The sequence below is a fragment of the Entelurus aequoreus genome, linkage group LG11 (genome assembly GCF_033978785.1).
Source record: "Entelurus aequoreus isolate RoL-2023_Sb linkage group LG11, RoL_Eaeq_v1.1, whole genome shotgun sequence".
NCBI lineage: Eukaryota > Metazoa > Chordata > Actinopteri > Syngnathiformes > Syngnathidae > Entelurus > Entelurus aequoreus.
The window spans coordinates 30962750-30982912 of record NC_084741.1 but is presented as its reverse complement, the minus strand read 5'-3'; the positions used below and the strand labels follow the sequence as shown (position 1 = coordinate 30982912).

Sequence of the window (20163 nt, the reverse complement as noted above, 5' to 3'; positions counted from 1 at the left end):
TTTTGCCTGTCAAGCCGGGATTGAACTTCTGCCCCTGGAGAAGTCCTTACCAGCTCAGGGCTTGGATGGACATCCCTTGGGACCTATCAACCACCGTACAGCACTGGTCACACTAACCCTGTCAGGCAACCACACGGAACAAATCAGCTTTTTGATCCTCAACGCCCCCGTAGCTCCCCTTGTCCTCGGCCGCTCATGGCTTCGCCAGCACGACCCCCATATTTCCTGGATTTCAGGGAGAATCTTGGCCTGGAGCACGGCATGCCATGCTAACTGCCTCAAGGCAGCAGCCCCCGTCTCGGAGAACCCCAAGCCTGAGTCATCCCCATCCGACCTGTCTGGGGTCCCCGCTGTCTACCATGACCTTGCAGCCGTATTCAGTAAGGCCCTGGCACTATCTCTACCCCCGCACAGACCGTACGACTGTGCCATCGATCTCGTACTCAACGCAGTCCTCCCTTCTAGCCGCCTGTACAACCTGTCAATACCCGAGATGAAGGCCATGTCTGACTATATCACGGACTCACTCGCTTCAGGGATCATCACTCCCTCCAAATCACCGGTAGCCGCTGGATTTTTCTTTGTCGGCAAGAAGGATGGCTCCCTCCGCCCTTGCATCGATTACCGAAGACTCAACGCCATCACAGTCAAGAACAGGTATCCTCTTCCACTCATGAGCTCCTCCTTCGAACCTCTTGCTCCTGCAACAGTCTTCACCAAGCTTGACCTCCGCAATGCTTACGATCTCGTCCGGATTAGGAAGGGGAATGAGTGGAAGACAGCCTTCAACACACACCTAGGCCATTTCGAGTATCGGGTCATGCCCTTCGGTCTGACCAATGCCCCAGCCGTCTTCCAAGCTCTGGTCAATGATGCTTTAAGAGACATGCTCGAGAAATTTGTGGTTGTTTATCTGGACGATATTCTGATCTTCTCTCACAACAGGCAGGAACATCAGCAGCACGTCCGCCTGGTTCTACAGCGCCTCCTCGAGAACCGCTTGTTCATCAAGGCAGAGAAATGTGAGTTCCATTCTTCTTCTGTAAACTTCCTGGGCCACATCATCGAAAGGGGTAACATCCGAGCCGACCACAAGAAGATCAAGGCAGTGGTGGAGTGGCCCCAACCCACCACTCGTACTGAACTAAGGAGGTTCCTTGGATTTGCTGGATTTTACCGTCGATTCATACTCAACTTCAGTAAGGTAGCTGCACCTCTCCACGCACTTACATCTACACTTACTGCTTTTGTTTGGAACAAGGAGGCAGACGTGGCGTTCCAGAGCCTCAAGAGGAGCTTCAGTTCCGCCCCCGTTCTCGTACACCCTGACCCGGACATGCCGTTCACGGTTGAAGTGGACGCTTCTGACTCTGGGATTGGGGCAGTGTTGTCCCAACGTTCCAGTGGGAATAATGTGTTGCACCCGTGTGCATTTTTTTCTAGACGCCTCTTTCCAGCCGAGAGGAACTATGATGCAGGGAACTGAGAACTGTTGGCAGTCCACGATGCACTGGTCGAATGGAGACACTGGCTGGAGGGGGCCAAGCATCCGTTTCTGGTCCTGACCGACCATCGGAACCTCATCCACATCCGATCCGCTAAAAGACTGAATGACAGGCAAGCTCGCTGGGCACCATTTTTCTGTCGCTTTAACTACACCCTAACCTACAGACCAGGTTCACGTAACGGCAAGGCGGATGCTCTTTCCCGGCTCTTCTCAGAGGAACCCACCATTAAATCCACTCCTGAGACCATCCTTCCCCCTAACCGCATCATCGGGATGGTAACTTGGGTGATCGAGGGCTTGGTCAAGACGGCCCTACGTTCCGACTCTGGTCCCGGAAATGGACCCCCTAATAAACTGTTCGTTCCTGAACTTTTAAGGGCCAAGGTACTTGACTGGGCTCACTCAAGTGTGTTTACCTGTCATCCCGGAGTCCACAGGTCTCTAGGTTTTATTCAACGCCGTTTTTGGTGGCCTTCCATGGAGGTGGATACCCGTGAGTTTGTCGCCGCCTGCAGCGTCTGCGCCCGGAACAAGGCAGACCACAGGCCTCCTGCCGGCCTCTTACACCCACTTCCCATCCCCAGTCGGCCTTGGTCCCACATTGCTGTTTATTTTATCACGGGGCTCCCCCCCTCTAAAGGTAACACCACAATCCTCACCATCATTGACAGGTTCTCTAAGGCAGCACATTTTTTTCCATTGCCCAAACTCCCATCCTCTGCTGAGACGACGGACCTGCTGGTACAGCATGTGATCAGAATCCACGGGATTCCCTCCGACATTGTCTCTGATCGTGGCCCCCAATTCATTTCTCGGATCTGGCAGGCCTTCTGCAAGGGAGTTGGGGCCACGGTTAGTCTGACTTCCGGCTACCACCCCCAAAGCAATGGTCAAGCAGAGAGGGCAAACCAGGGGGTGGAGACCATGCTGCGCTGTATGGCTGCGCAACAGCCCAACTCCTGGAGCAAATTTATTCCATGGGTGGAATACTCTTTTAACTCCATGACCTGCGCAGCTACTGGTATGTCCCCGTTTGAGTGCTGGCTGGGGTTTCAATCACCCTTGTTTCCTTCCCAGGAGATCGAGGTGGCAGTTCCTTCCACCCGGGCCCACCTGAGACGATGTCGTAGAGTGTGGAGGTCCGCCCGTGCTGCCCTACTGAAGGCGTCTGAAAGGATGTGTCGCAACGCCAACCAGCGGCGCATTCTGGCTCCCGACTACCAGCCCGGACAGCAGGTGCTGCTTCGGGCGAAGGACCTCCACCTCCCGATCTCCTCCCAGAAACTTGCACCACGTTTTGTTGGACCGTATACGGTAAAATCCAAGATCAACCCTGCTGCAGTACATTTGGATCTTCCACATTCCAAGAGATCCCACCCTGTCTTTCATGTCTCCCAAATCAAACCAGTAGTTAGCAGTTCCCTGTCCCCCCCCCCACCCCTGCTCCTCCTCCTCCTAGGGTCCTCGAGGATGGGGACCAAGTCTGGACGGTCAAAGAGATTCTCAGGGTCCGGCGACAGGGGAGGGGATGGGTATACCTTGTGGACTGGGAGGGTTATGGTCCTGAGGATAGGTCCTGGGTACCGGCATCTTACATCGCCGACCCCTCCCTGATCGAAGACTTTCACAGAGCTCACCCTGAGGCACCCCGAAGCACGCCGGGAGTCTCGCATAAGGGGGGGGGGGGTCCTGTTTTGGATCACACTCCTGCTGCTGCTCTTCCTGCTGTGCGTCCTGACGGGCGCGCCACGGGCCACGCCCACAGACGCACTCTCTCCGCTGCTGGCGCACCTCCTCGCGCCTGCAACCAATCCGTAATCCACACACCTGCCCGTGATGAGCGATCTGCCTTCAAGAGCCAACGCAACCTGAGATATACTGCAAAAATATACTGCAAAAAGTGACTCAAAAAATAGGTAAAATACATCCATCCATTTTCTACCGCTTGTCCCTTTTGGGGTCGTGGGGGGTGCTGGAGCCTATCTCAGCTGCATTCGGGCAGAAGGCGGGGTACACCCTGGACAAGTCGCCACCTCATCACAGAGGTAAAATACATTTACATACAATTATGTAGTGCTAAAATAAATACATTCTAACTAAATGAATAATAAATAATAATTGATATGTTACTTAAACATTATGTCAATGGAATTTAAGTGAAAATGAAAATACAGCTTCACCACATTAGTCGTCATTTTGGCACTCGAGGAACTTAACTACATACTTGCCAACCCTCCCGATTTGTCCGGGACTCTCCCGAATTTCAATGCCCCTCCCGAAAATCTCCCGGGGCAACCATTCTCCCGAATTTCTCCCGATTTTCACCCGGCCATCAATATTAGGGTCGTGCCGTAATGGCACTGCCTTTAGCGTCCGCTTTTTCACCATACAAACAGCGTGCCGGCCCAGTCACATGTTGTATGCGGCTTCTGCATACACACGAAAGTGACTGCAAGACATACTTGATCAACAGCCATACAGGTCACACTGAGGGTTGCCGTATAAACAACTTTAACACTGTTACGAATATGTGCCACACTGTGAACCCACACCAAACAAGAATGACAAACACATTTCGGGAGAACATCCGCACCGTAACACAACATTAACATAACAGAAAAATACCCATAATCCCTTGCATCCCTAACTCTTCCGGGCTACAATATACACGCCCCGCAATATACACGCCCCGCTACCACCAAACCCCGCAACCCACAACTCCGCCCACCTAAACCCCGCTCCCCCACACCTCAACCCCCCCACCCCAGTATGCTTATCTATGACTTTAGCTCCAGACTTCTGCTGGTAAAAAAGTGTATTACATCTGAGTACCACTTCCGCCCATACGACCTACAGCTGACAAACAGATTATTTTGCCGGCCTTCTAGGAGGCGCTGGCGTCCCAACAATGGGACCCTACCCTATGTTTAGGAAACACTGATTTAAGTGATAAAAGAGACAAATTAGGAGGGTCACTTCCATTTGTCAAACAACATTTGAAGACAATGATAAATATTTCTCAGGAACACTTCACTCATCTTTTTTCTTCATGAGAGTTTGTTACCTCTGCAAGTAGACAGCGTTGGCTTCTGGGTATATGTCTTTCTTCAGGTTGTTACTAAGGTCCACTAACACCTGCAATAAACAGGTGCAAGGATCAGACACAATTAAGACATCAAAACCTCTCCTTTACCTCGCAAGAACTCATAACATACTCAGAAATTTACCAAACCCATGAGCATGCTTTGGCTAACAAAGTGGAAGTGAGCGCAAAAGCCTTAAGTGGATGGTAGGAAGCATTAGTTGTATCAGAACTTGAAATCTTTCTTCAGTAAAAGAAAACAAAATGTGACCAATAAAATGCTCTTTTTGTGTGTAGTATTTTTAAACATTTAACCCCAATATTATCATTAGTCTCAATTCAGCTCTAAGAGGAACATTCTCACAACATTAGTTTTATAGTTCTTAATTATGACCCCTTTATTTACAAATGTTACAAATGATTCTTCATGGTACAATGTAACCTCACATTGGACACTTTTTACGGTGCACAATCTAGTGAAAAAGCTGTATGAATAAGTATGTTATTTATATGTATATTCATTTTATAATCATTACAATTTGACAATACTGTTTGATCCTGATCTACAATAAAATTGTGTGTACTATTAGTGGGCGTGTTGCGGGTGATCTACTATGACTGCATTTACAATTGATTGGTTCTGTCACAGTGGAAACACTCATTTCCTTCCACATTCATGATATCATGCTCCTTGATCGAGCGCAAGAAAATGCATATTGCGAGATGTTTTTTTCATATGGTATGTTAATAATATCAATAATAATCTCTTATATTACCAAACTAATACAATACCAATAAAAACACCAGCATACACCAAAATGAATTAATTGAATGTGTTTTATTTAGCCCTAAAGTCACCTAGTTAGCTATACAATTCGAAAATGATATTGCTGAATTGACAATGTCTATTATTTTATTTATTTATGACCGTCCAAATATGACACATACTGTAAACATAAGACGGTTTATCTTCTGTCTTTGCAGCATGATGGCATCACAGCATTTAATGCATAACAGTGCCAGTTTGCACATACACATTTTAATGTGCCAAATAAAGACGCAAAACAGCAGCCTCAGAACAATTTTATGCTTGATAAATCACAGTGTATGTGCTAAATTATTATATTTGCATCTCCTCATCCCATATTGTGGCCGTTCTGATACCGCATACATTTTGGATATACATGAAGACAGACACTATAAATAGATTGCTGTCTCTATTTTGCTCTTTCTAGAGATGCAATCCCCTGCGCATTAGCTTATTAGATCAGCTTTGTTTGTGCTATCAAGTTTGCATGTGTTTTAATACTCGCAAACCTTTAGTAGATCAGCCCCTTTATTTTTTGGTGTGTTGCACTAAGGCAGGGGTCGGCAACCCAAAACGTTGAAAGAGCCATATTGGACCAAAAATACAAAAAACAAATCTGTCTGGAGCCGCAAAAAATGAAAAGGTGTATATATGTGTTATAATGAAAGCAACACATGATGTAAGTGTTTGTATTAGCTACATTAGTGTACTTTCAAAATGACTATGTGTCACAGGCTGAAGCAAATCTCTGTTGACAGAAATGTTGAAATTCAATATTTATTCTACACGTTTTTACAACATTAAAAAACATTGGTAAATCAGAGGCTACTCAGAAGGTGAGATAACTGGAAATGGAAATTACTGTCTTTTAATGACCAAAGGTGTATGTAGCAGGTATATAATATATATGTTATGCATTCCACCAAAATTCCCTCACGTTTTATATGATTGCTCTATTGTATTCATTGTCACTTTTATTTTGTATTTTTTTCAGCAAATAGTTCGTTTTGGGAGCATTTGTCATTTTATTTTGAAGTCCCACCTTCTTCCGGTAGTGACGTTGTCTTCCTCACTTGCTGTTGAGACATGCCGTGAGGAGGTGAGTGTTTTTCTCTGCTCTCGTGTTTTAAAGAGAATGTAACTGTGAAACGAGGTTATAAGTTACTCTTGTGCTGCTAATGTTGCTGACATGTTCATGTACACTTGTTTTGCTCAGAGTTTGAGTGTGTTAGCAAACGTTTTTCTAGTGTACTGTTCGGTAGCACAACCCATCCCCCAGCAACCCTACCTGGCCTCCTCCTCCCTTCCCTCCCCTCCCCCTTTCTCTCCCTCCCCCTTCACCTGGAGGACGATCAATATGCCCCTCTCTCTCTCTCCTCTCTCTCCTTGCTCTTCAACTGCAACAGCAATAATAACCAACAATTTTTCTGGTCAGTACCACAACACAGGGGACTCTGATGCTCTTTTTGGTTCCAGTGGACTACACATCATCCACCTTAATGTGAACAGCCTCTCTGGAGCCAAACTCGACCAAATCAGAGAAATGTTCCTCAACACGAAGGTAAAAATCTTGTGTTTCTCTGAAACCAAATTTGATCAAAGTATTTCTGACTCAGAGATAGAAATACAAAACTTTTCGGTTATCAGAAAGGATAGGAATAAACACGGTGGGGGCGTTTGTATGTATATTCACCAGGATATTAAATACATAACTCGCACTGATCTTAACCACAATGACCTGGAATCTGTGTGGGCGGAAATCAAATTTAAAAACGCTAAGCCGGTACTAATAGGGACTGTTTATAGACCCCCTAATCAGAGTGATTTCTATGGGGCTTTGGAAGAATGCTTGGCAGGGACAGACAACATGGAGAAAATTATAACTGGGGATCTGAACACAGATATTCAACGCAAAGATGCACCTGTCTTCAGATCCTTCAGCAAGTTTTGTAATCTGCACGGTCTTTCCCAGCTAATAGCGCTACCCACAAGGGTGTGTGATTCCACCCAATCAACCATAGATCTCATTCTCACTTCAGACCGGCCTAAAATAAAAAATAGTGGGGTCATGATCTGTGGTCTTAGCGACCACTATCTAACCTTCTGCACCCGTAAAATAGCTAAACCTAAAGCCAATGGCCACATAACAGCCCAATCCAGATCTCTCAAAAAATACTCCAATGACAATTTCAATTTAAAATTAGATGAGTGGGACTGGTCCCCTGTGCTCGCGAGCAACCTGGTCGATGTCGCTCGGGATCGCTTCAAAACGGCGTTCCTAAAGATACTAAATGACATGGCTCCCGTGAAAACAGTCAGGATCAAAGCCCGCTCGGAACCATGGATGAATCCGGACCTATTAGCTGCCATAAAAGACAGAGACAGGAAATACTCTGAATACCAAAAATGTAAAACAGAAGTAGATAAACAACCCAATAATATCAACCTCAAATTACTCCTTTCAACTCTCAAAAAGCAATGCAATAAATTAAGAAATAAGTCAACCAACCTGACTAAATCCTTAAAAAAAAATTACATTAACGACAAAATAGAGGAAAACACGAACAAGCCACGTGAGCTCTGGAAAATTCTCAACAACCAGCTTCCTGGTTGCAGCCAGAAACTTAAAACAAGACTCACCAACATCAGCATCAAGGAGGGTGACTCCCTCATTACAGACAAAATGGAGGTAGCTAGCAGACTTAACATCTTTTTCACCAGCATAGCCGCAACTCTTGTCAACAAGCTGTCCCACCACTCTGGTCGTTTTGGTGTAGAACACATTAAAGCCTTCTACAGAAAGCTAGGAGTATCCAACGATGATTTCAAATTAGAAATGGTCACAGCTGATGAGGTGTTTAAAAAATTGAGCGCGCTCCACCCTAACAAGATAATATTCCCTCCAGATTCCTCAGGGACTCTGCCTCCATCATTGCCCCGATCATCACGCACATAATAAACCTATCAATTACACAAGGCCAAGTACCAAAAGATTTTAAGATAGCAAGAGTAACTCCCCTCTTTAAAAAAGGAAGCAAATTGGAACCTGGCAACTACCGACCTGTTTCTATTCTCAGCTCCATTTCGAAAGTAATGGAAAAAATAGTTTATGAACAGGTGGATAGTTACCTTGCCACTAATAAACTCATGTACAAATTCCAATCCGGCTTCAGAACTAACCACTCCACTGACACATGCCTTCTCTATCTGAGCGACCACATCAAACATGGGGTGGACGCGGGCAAATACTGCGGCATGGTCATGCTGGACCTTCAGAAGGCCTTTGACACCGTTAACCACGCTATACTGTTGGATAAACTCAGAGCAATCGGATTTAACAAAACCTCTTGGAGCTGGATGCAATCTTACTTGGAGGGGAGGGAGCAGGTGGTAGAGGTGAACGGCACCGTGTCCCCCCCCCCCCTCTCGGTGAGCTGTGGAGTCCCCCAAGGCAGTATATTGGGACCTTTACTGTTCCTAATATACATAAACGACATGTCATCGGCATGCGACTGTGAATTGTTTTTGTTTGCGGATGACTCTGCCTTGCTGGTATCCAGCAAGGACAAGTCACAGGTGGAGAAAATCCTCAGTGCTGAGCTCTGTAGAACTTGCACCTGGCTCGCTGACAACAAGCTATCCATCCACTTGGGTAAAACAGAATCCATCCTGTTTGGGTCCCACACCAAACTTAAGAGAGTCAATGACTTCACCAAAAAAGTAGGTGACAGTGTCATCACCAGGAAAGATGAGGTCACCTACCTAGGTTCCATTCTAGAGGCTAACCTTTCCTGTGATAAAATGGCAACCAAGGTAATCAAAAAGGTTAACCAACGAACGAGATTTCTCTACAGAATTTCCTCTCTGGTCAACAAAAGCACCTTGAGGATTCTGGCGGGAACTCTCGTTCAACCCTTTTTCGATTATGCATGCACCTCCTGGTACCCTAGCACCTCCAAAACCCTCAAATCTAAACTCCAAACATCTCAGAACAAGCTAGTCAGGTTACTTCTAGACCTCCACCCCAGATCCCACCTCACTCCTACCCACTTCTCTAAAGTGGGCTGGCTCAAGGTGGAGGACAGAGTTAAACAACTTGCACTGAGCCTAGTCTATAAAATCCGCTACACCTCCCTGATACCGAAGTACATGTCAAACTACTTCCTTAACGTACATGGCCGCCATAACCACAACACCAGGGGGTGCTCCATTAACCACGTTAAACCCAGATTCCGAACTAACAAAGGTCTTAACTCATTCTCTTTCTATGCCACATCAATGTGGAATGCGCTCCCAACAGGTATAAAAGAAAGGGCATCTCTATCCTCCTTCAAAACCGCAATAAAAGTTCACCTCCAGGCAGCTACAACCCTAAACTAACACCCTCCCCAGATTGCTAATAATCAAATGTAAACAATCAAATGCAGATACTTTTTCTTTTTCTTATGCCTTCTGATCCCTCTCTCTCTCTCTCTCTCTCTCTCTCTCTCTCTATGTCCACTACTTGATGTCCAACCCCCCCCACTCCCCACACCCCTGATTGTAAATAATGTAAATAATTCAATGTGATTATCTTGTGTGATGACTGTATTATGATGATATTATATATGATAGTATATATCTGTATCATGAATCAATTTAAGTGGACCCCGACTTAAACAAGTTGAAAAACTTATTTGGGTGTTACCATTTAGTGGTCAATTGTACGGAATATGTACTTCACTGTGCAACCTACTAATAAAAGTCTCAATCAATCAAAAAACTTCTCACTCACACACAGTGGCTGCGGCACTTCATTGAAGTTTTCCCTCCATTTTAGACTGGTGTGCTGCAGACTCGTGTGTTAATGCTGCTGCATTATTTCCTGTGTATTTCATACAGGTATGTTTCTGTTGCTCCCAAAACTTTATTCTATTTTTCTGTACTGTTTTAATTTATTGTTTATTTTCCTATTGTGTAAAATATTTGACTGTGTTGTATTAATGTTCAGTGTATTTTTAATTGTGATGTATAGGTTTTGTGACATTTGTGAATGTTTTATATAGCATTTCTGGTCATTTAAACTCACTTGCTGTTGAGACATGCCGTGAGGAGACTGGTGTGCTGCAGACTCGTGTGTTAATGCTGCTGCAGTATCTAATAAGGGGATTTGGTATTTTTTTTCTTCATGGAAAGTTAAAAAGGCATTTAAAAAAAAAGAAAAAAAAGTGAAGTGTCAAGTGAACGATAAGGAAAAAAAAAAGCACTTTCCATTTGTTAATGTAAATCAATAGTTATATATTTTTTTAATTTTTGTTGACATCAACTAAACTATTTTGAAAGATGGAATCCAATGTTGTAAATGGGAAAGCTGTTCGAACTCCAATTTCTGGTTTTGGGAGGGGGGCACAGCTGTTTAACACTCCAATTTCTGGTTTTGGGAGGGGGGCACATATGTTTAACTCTCCCGTTGCTGGTTTTGGGAGGGGGGCGCAGCTGTCTAATTCTCCAGTCACAAGTCCAGGTGTTGTGGGATCACCAGCGCTCAGCTCCACCCATTCAGTTAATGTACCAGACAGGAGTGACCCAGCTTTGAGTGACCTCATCACACACATCGCCCAGCAAGTAGGACAGTCCATATCAGCTCAGTTAAAGGGAGAGAGTCAGACAATTGAAGGCGATCAAGCACGAGTTCAGAACTCAGGTGCAGGTCAGTCAATAGTTGACTCCCCGCTTAACCTGACTGGTGTGAAATTAGTCATGCAGTCCGATGTGAGGGAGCCTCCTGTGTACAGAGGGGATGGGTCCGACCAGCTCTCAGTACATGAATGGGAAGAGCTAATGGACACATACTTGAGAAAAAGGAACATACGTCTAGAAGAGCAGCATCAGGAGATGTTGTCTAGATTGATGGGGAAAGCTAGAGACATTGTAAAGATAACACTCCGTAGCAATCCATCACTGATGCCTCATGACAACCCAAAAGTTATTACTGACTTACTGAAACAGCATTTTAGTGGTGTGTCATGTTCCAGTATGCCTCTTGCAGACTTTTATAGCACTGTGCCTGTAACAGGAGAGAACCCAGTCGAATACTGGATCCGCCTTAACAAAGCTGTTGATGCAGCTGAGGAGGGCTTGAGCAGGCAGGGGCGGCATATTGATGATCCTCGTCGAGAGGTAACAATGATGTTTGTCAAATATTGTCCCGATCCCTCCCTTGCTGCAGTGCTGCGGTTCAAAGCACCAGAGAGATGGACTGCTGGTGAAATACAGGAGCACGTTGACCGTTACCAGATCGACATGAGAGAACAGCTGAACACCAGAACAAACTGTCTTGCACCAGCAAGACATGTGACTGCTCATATTCAAACTCCTGTGTCTGAGGAGGTGTCTACACATAGCTACCCAGAGTTGCCTCCTGTCCAGGCCGAAGTGAGTGCCAAGTTTACGCCTCAGGTTGATGATAATTGTCTAAAGACTCTGATTGGTCTGCTTGACCGCACACTCGCCCAGAACAGCCAGGCGCTGGCTCTGAAAAATCAGCCAATGTATAGACAGCGCCCGTTTGACCAGTCACAGAGAAAACCCTGCAAGGTGTGCAAGTCTGTGGAACACACCACTTTAGTGCACTGCAGGCGGGACTACCTGTGTTTGTCTTGCTTTAAGCCTGGCCATTTAAAGAGAGAATGTCCAAGCTACACTCCCGGACGGGAGGATCAAGCTGCACATCCACCTCCAGAGCAGCAGGGTTTAAACTAACTGACCCGCATTGGGAGAGGGGACGTGTGGGTGAGGACAATCAATCCCTCAAAAGTGACAGTGAATTTGAACAGTGTTATTTGAAAGTGAGCAGTGCAGCACCGGCTGATGTGAAGATAATAGCACAGAACACGCATAGAGTTGAGCCATATAATGAACTGTTCTATACTCCAGTTAATGTGAATAATATGTTCCAGTTGCAAGGAATGCTTGATTCAGGTTCCATGGCCTGTACTTTCAGTGAAGAAGCAGAAGGAAAGATGCTGAGTGAAAAAGTCTTGTTAGGACCAAAACTGATGACACAGGCAGTGGTTTTAATTGGGTGTGGAGGAAAACTCACTAAACCGAAGTGTATGTATGAGGTTGAACTGAAGGTGTATGGGATTAGCTGTATCGTTCCAGTTCTGGTGGTGCCAGGCCAGCGAGATGATCTCATCATCGGCACAAATGTGATTAAGTTTCTCATGCACCAGTTGAAGAACAGTGATGATTACTGGCGGCTTATCTCTGTTTGCAGTCCTTTGTCATCCCCAGAGTGTGAACAGTTCTTGGACCTCATGGCAAATACATCTCGTTGGAGGGGTAAAGAGCTACCAGACAAGATTGGCACAGTCAAGCTCAAGCAGTCAGTAACACTTTTAGCGATGCAAGAACAACCTCGTCTGGGGCAAGTTGCCTAACGATACGGCCATGTCACCAGGAAGCACTGTGTTGGTTGAGCCGACCTCATCCAGGTCCATGCCACGTAACATCATGATTGGCTGTGTTGTGACACCTCTGTGGGGTGATAGGTGGGTCCCCATGAAGGTCACCAACCTGTCTGATAGACCAGTTACACTGAAGAGGAACTGTAAGTTGGCAGATGTGTCCCCTTGTTTAGCTGTGGAAGATTTTGAACTCCTCCAAGGCTCTTGTCAAATTGACAAAACTCTAACAGGCAAACACCACACACCAATCAGTCCTTCAGATCTCAAACAGAGACTACGAGATGTTGGCCTTGGCAACCTTGACATAGAGCCCTGTCAGACTAGCTACGCAGGAAAGGAAAAGTTAGTGCGGCTGCTCGAGTGTTACAACGATGTCTTCTCCAAGCACGAAATGGACTGTGGTGAAGCGAAGGGCTTTGTCTACCGCATTCGACTTACCGATGACCGGCCATTCCGCCTTACTTACCGGAGAGTACCCCCCGCTCACTACCACAAGCTACGTCAAGTCTTGACAGAAATGGAGGAGCAAGGGATCATTCGGCAGTCTGTTAGTGACTATGCCTCACCGTTACTGATGGTATGGAAAAAGGATGGAAACTTGAGGATTTGCACCGATTTCCGCTGGTTGAATGCGATAACACTCAAGGACGCCCATCCCCTTCCACACCAGTCAGATTGCTTGGCTTCCTTGGGAGGGAATACCTACTTCAGTACCATGGACTTAACGTCCGGCTTCTACAACATCCCCATGGCTGAAGAGGACAAAAAATACACGGCCTTTACAACACCGCTAGGCCTGCATGAGTATAACAGGATGCCGCAAGGACTGTGCAATAGTCCGGCCTCTTTCATGCGCATGATGCTGTGTATATTTGGGGATCTGAATTTCAGTAGCCTGTTATGTTATTTAGATGACCTGCTCGTATTTGCAGCGATTGAAGAGGAGGCCCTACAGAGACTGGAGGTCGTATTCCAGCGCCTGCGAGACCACAACCTGAAGTTGAGTCCCAAAAAATGTCACCTGTTGCGATCATCCGTCAAGTTTCTGGGTCACATCGTAGATGGAAGTGGAGTGGCCGTGGACCCTGCGAAGGTAGAAGTCATATCCAGTATGTCAAGGTCTAATCTCATGGAAGATGACGGATGTACACCTTCAGTGCGAAGGATCAAATCCTTTTTAGGCATGGTGTTTTTCTACCAGCATTTCATCCTCAACTGCTCTTCCATAGCCAAGCCATTCTTTGCTCTAACTGCTGGTCAAAAGAGAAGAGGAAAGAAAAAAGTAAACGGGAAGGCAGGAACATTCAGGAAACTCAAACCTGATGACTGGACTCCAGAGTGTGACGTCGCCTTTGTCAGTCTTAAAGAGAGTTTGCTGGACTGTGTGGTCCTTGCACATCCTGACTTCCCACGTCCCATGATTCTGTCGACTGATGCTTCCTTGGACGGGCTTGGTGCAGTATTGTCACAAGTACCGGCTGGTGAAAGTAAAGCGCGGCCCATAGCATTTGCAAGTAAGACCCTAAGCAGTTCTCAGAAAAATTATCCAGCTCATCGGCTCGAGTTTTTGGCGCTGAAGTGGAGTGTGTGTGACAAATTCAGCCATTGGCTGAAGGGTAATTCCTTCACAGTATGGACCGACAACAATCCACTCACATACATAATGACTAAGCCCAAACTCGACGCCTGCGAACAGCGATGGGTTGCAAAGCTTGCTCCATACACATTCAGTCTGAAGCACATTGCAGGAACCAAGAACAAAGTGGCTGACGCTCTCAGCAGGGACCCATTTGCTAAGACCATTGGGAATAGACTAGTCTCAGAGTCCTACAGCAATCTGCTTGCCGAACCTGATGGATTTGGAGAACATGGAGTTCAGGATGTCTTCCGTTTAAAAGTCCAGTGTCACCAGATGAAGAGGACAAAACGAGGTGCAACTCAATCCCGTTGTCCCCCATCTCTGGAAGGCGACATTGTGAAGGCTGTTCTTGATTCTCACGACCACTGGGGGGCAGCTACAGAGTCCAGAGTGACAGAATTGGTTCAGTCCATTCTGAACCTTGTTTCACCGGGACACGATCTGCTACCTGTCTTTTCCGTCGAAGAGCTCCGGAAAAGTCAAGAGCTTGACCCAGGCATTTCTAGAGTCATGCCATTTATCAATCGGCAGAGGAGGCCCTCAAGGCGAGAGAAGGATGGTCTGGACACGAGTGCCCTGGTCCTTATCAGACAGTGGGAGAGGCTTAAAGTTATTGATGGGGTGCTCTACAGAGTCGCCAAAGATTCCATGAGCAAACAGAAGAGGCATCAGTTTGTGTTGCCCAAGAGCCTGATAGAAAAGGCCTTGCGCGGTGTGCATGACTTGGCCGGACATCAAGGGCAGGCAAGAACAATTTACCTGGCAAGACTACGCTTCTTTTGGCCTAGAATGGAGCATCAAATTAAAGACTACATCAAGTGTTGTCAGAGGTGCATCCTGGCCAAGACACCAGATCCTTCCGCCAGAGCTCCACTTGAGAGTATCAGGACCTCGGCTCCAATGGAACTAGTGTGCTTGGATTTATGGAGTGCAGAGGATAGCAAGCAGCGTTCAGTGGACGTTCTTGTCCTGACGGACCACTTCACAAAGTTGGCCCATGCCTTTCCCTGTGCAAACCAACAGGCGAAGCAGGTTGCCAAAAAGTTATGGGATAATGTCTTCTGTGTATACGGGTTTCCAAGACGCATCCACACAGATCAAGGTGCCAACTTTGAGAGTGAACTTATTGCGGAGCTGCTTAAACTATCAGGAGTCTCCAAGTCGCACACTACAGCCTACCACCCCATGGGGAACGGAGGGACCGAGAGATTTAACAGGACTCTTGGGAATATGCTGCGTTCGTTGTCGCTGAAAGATAAGGCCAAGTGGCCCCAGCAAATCCAGACCCTGACATTTGCATATAATGCAACGGTGCATGAAACAACTGGATACGCGCCTTTTCATCTCATGTTTGGGCGGGTTCCGAGGCTCCCCGTTGATGTGATGTTCAAACGGGTCCTACATGACCCGGTGGTCGTTGACTATGACAGCTATGTAACATCTCTTATGTCTTACCTCCATGAAGCAGCCGGCATCGCACAAAGGCATGCTATCAAAGAACAAGACACGCAAGCCAGAGGTTACAATCGGAAGGTCAAGGGGACTTACCTAAATGTGGGAGACCGAGTACTCCTCGCCAACAAAGGCGAGAAGGGAAAGAAGAAACTTGCAGACAAGTGGGAACCACCAGTCTATACTGTCATGGACAGCAACCCGCAGACTCATGTCTAAAAGTTGGAAGATGACAAAGGAAAAACGAAAGTGGTACATCGCAACCTTATCCTGGACATCAGCTTCCTGCCCATAGAGTCTGCTGATGGAGACATGTTCAGGAACTGAGGACAGTCTTGATGATTCAGAGGATGAGTGTCAAATGGAGGATATCATCGACTCTTTGGAGGGGGAGAGTTTGGAGGATAGGACGAGTGCATGGGTATTGAGCGGGGCTGAAGAATCCGCCAGTCACCAACCCTGTGACGGAGTGTCTATGGATGCAGCCCAGTCTGATATGGAGCAAGACTCTTCTGATACAGAGATAGACCGGTCAGTTGCACCAGATACAGTATCAGTGATTGATGCAAGTAGTATCCAGTCATTTCAACCAGTTACAGTGCCAGTTGGGGTACGGGGTCGAGTAAGCCAGGCATCCACACAAGAAGGCGGTGTGTTTAGAACACGTGCTGGCAGGGTTGTTAAGAGGGTCAGCCGCCTAGTAGAGACAATGGCTCAGACGCCGATTATCATGGAGGGTTTTTAAACTCATTTGGTTGGTAATCTTTGCGTCTTCTTGCCCTATTCTGTTCTAAAGGGTTGTCTTGTGTTTTTCATTTTTGTCCTGGGATATTGTGTCTTGTATTGTTGTTTTTATTTTGTTTTGCACTTTGCCGCTGTAAGATGGTACTTAGTGTGTATCCTTGCAGGTGTGGCTTAAGAGTAAAGTGGGCCGGGTAGTTTGGTGTACACGGCACCAGGCGATTCTAGGAGGGACTAGGGCTTGCACAACCCTTTGATTTCTCTAAACCTTTTTGTCAGGTAGCTCTCAAGCTGAATGTGAAGATTAGATCTTAATGTAAACCTTTGCGTATGGCCCAGTGTTACTGGTCATGTCCAGTTAGCTGCTCAGGATTTTGGTGTAATTCAGGAGGGGTGTATGTAGCAGGTATATAATATATATGTTATGCATTCCACCAAAATTCCCTCACGTTTTATATGATTGCTCTATTGTATTCATTGTCACTTTTATTTTGTAATTTTTTCAGCAAATAGTTCGTTTTGGGAGCATTTGTCATTTTATTTTGAAGTCCCACCTTCTTCCGGTAGTGACGTTGTCTTCCTCACTTGCTGTTGAGACATGCCGTGAGGAGGTGAGTGTTTTTCTCTGCTCTCGTGTTTTAAAGAGAATGTAACTGTGAAACGAGGTTATAAGTTACTCTTGTGCTGCTAATGTTGCTGACATGTTCATGTACACTTGTTTTGCTCAGAGTTTGAGTGTGTTAGCAAACGTTTTGCTAGTGTACTGTTCGGTAGCACTTCTCACTCACACACAGTGGCTGCGGCACTTCATTGAAGTTTTCCCTCCATTTTAGACTGGTGTGCTGCAGACTCGTGTGTTAATGCTGCTGCATTATTTCCTGTGTATTTCATACAGGTATGTTTCTGTTGCTCCCAAAACTTTATTCTATTTTTCTGTACTGTTTTAATTTATTGTTTATTTTCCTATTGTATAAAATATTTGACTGTGGTGTATTAATGTTCAGTGTATTTTTAATTGTGATGTATAGGTTTTGTGACATTTGTGAATGTTTTATATAGCATTTCTGGTCATTTAAACTCACTTGCTGTTGAGACATGCCGTGAGGAGACTGGTGTGCTGCAGACTCGTGTGTTAATGCTGCTGCATTATTTCCTGTGTATTTCATACAGCAATAAATATGCCACCTGTTTCGGCTAAAGGCAACCACCGAGTCCCCTTGTCTTCAAAGCAACACCAGCAATACACAACGCAGACTCAATCCGGCTACATGTAGATGTGTCTAAGTTAAAGGAAATGGCAGGCTGTCTTCTTTTAATAGATGTATTATAATATTTGCAAGCTAGGAAATGTTTGCTGTGGTCTGGAACAACATGGCACACAAACAACTATCTGAAATGCAGCCAATATTACATACAGATAATGTAAAGGATATTAAAGGAGCTCAAATATACCTACAGATAAGGCATAATGATGCAATATATACATACATACAGCTAGCCTAAATAACATGCTAACATTGGTTAGCTTGCAGTCATGCACTGACCAAACATGCCTGATTAGCACTCCAACAAGTCGATAACATCAACAAAGTTTACATTTGTGTATTCACGCACAGTATACAACGTTTGGTGGACAAAATGTAAACAAACTGTTGTGTCACAGTCCACACTATGGACTGTGACACAACTAACCGCCGAAATTAGTAGAACAAAACGATGTTCACCAAATGCTCTCATCAGAGGAGCATACACACACACATTAAACAGTGGGGTTTCTAAAAATTGGGAAGGTTTGTGTCATGTTTGTCCTCAAACAAAAAACATACTAAAACAAAAAAAATATTTTTCCCCATCTTTTTCTATTTTCAATATATTTTTTAAAATGCTCCAGGGAGCCACTAGGGCGGTACTAAAGAGCTGCATGCGGATCAAGAGCCGCGGGTTGCTGACCCCCGTACTAAGGGTAAGCATATTAAAAACATATATGGTGCACTGTGATGCAAAACAGAATGTATTGTTTAATGGATGTATCTGTGGCAGCTGAGGTATTTTGCAAAGGAATCGTTTATTTTTGACACATTAGTCTCTTACATAGACACACCTAATACTGTGGAATGTAGATTTTGCATCCTGAATGATTACAGTGAAAACCCTGCACACTAATCATAGTTGTTTGTGTACAATGAAATAATGCTGTTCAGCCACTAACTCAATAGTAGATGTATTGCACCATTAGAGACAACATCCATTTACCTTTCCTTTCAGATAAGTCGCCAGCGTCTCCATGAATGTGTAATGTTCTCTGTGAACACAAATGAAGATGAGTCGCGCCGCCTTGGCCGCTGCCTCATGGCTCATCACCTGCGCGCCGCAAACAAGCGTGATTTACTTGCACAAACATCTGTTATTGTTGATAGCTGCTAAGCACCCTCGTGCGTTTTACCTCAGCTCCTTCGGGCAAAGGGCCGCAGCTGTGAGGTCTGCGGCTGCCGTACACCACCCTGCAGCCCGTCTGGAGCAGGCGCAGACCCAGGGAGCGGCCCAAGTCCCCCGTACCAAAGATGCACAGCGGTTCCTGTTCAACTCTTCCTCTCAGGGGATGGAGGGTCACCTGCTCCGGCTTGGCCTCCTCTGATACACCACTCGTCACGGTCATGTTGATGATGCTTAGCTTAGTTCCCTCTTCTGTTGTTATATAGCGCTGGAGTCTACAACCTGCCTCGTCTTCCTTGTCACGCAGTGTACACAAACATGTGACAGCCAACCACAGTTGTGTATCATCGCTTGAAGATAAGGTCAACCAAAGCAAGGTGTTTTTTACACAGCTAATCTCTCCTCATGTGTGTAAGAGTGTTTGTGAAATCATTCCATGTGACTCAGCACTTCACCCTTCAACCTGTGTGTGTGTGTTTATGTTTTTATTGATGATTACACATCAAGACTGTCTGACGTCGCCTGACTTTGAACGGTTAAGGGTATGGAAACATCACAATTGACCTCAGCTTTACACACTCACCAGATGCTTCATCAAGAACTTTGTCTTCACTATATAGAGAGCTTTATCAATAACTCACAAAGGCTGCAAAGATAAGAAGAGCACTTCAAGACTTGTGCCAAAGTGTGAAGATTTGTCATCAGCGTATTAAGAGATCAGATAAGATTAAAATTAATCTGGACATGTTAGATGAAATTACGAGTGCTGTGATATGAATCAAATCCAGGTGACACTTGTTGACATTGCAACATCTGAACGGCCATTCATGCATGTCTACTGATTGTACACGTTCTAAAAGACATATGTCTATCATATCATTGTTTTTTATAGTAATTCTCCATTTTCCTCCCGAACCCCAACACTGAGTTGCAGACAGCTACTCCAAAACGACACACTAATAACACAATTATTTCATATTGAAGTCAGCCCTAATGAAGAAAAGCGCTGCAGGACATGTACCACGTGGAATCAAGACAAATGCCTTATTGGCA

The 20163-nt window shown here is 45.5% G+C and overlaps 1 protein-coding gene across 1 annotated transcript in view; it reads right to left on the bottom strand.

Annotated features, from left to right (window-relative positions):
- LOC133659974 (metalloreductase STEAP4-like) overlaps positions 1-19333 on the bottom strand; it is a 51855-nt gene extending 32522 nt beyond the window's left edge. Inside the window, exons 1-3 of the mRNA XM_062062935.1 lie at positions 19121-19333; positions 18931-19038; positions 4572-4642 (exon numbers count right to left, since the gene is read on the bottom strand). Of these exons, the coding sequence (XP_061918919.1) occupies positions 4572-4642; positions 18931-19038; positions 19121-19333 (392 nt within the window). The remainder of the gene's footprint in view (positions 1-4571; positions 4643-18930; positions 19039-19120) is intronic.
- Between the last annotated feature and the right edge of the window lie 830 nt (positions 19334-20163).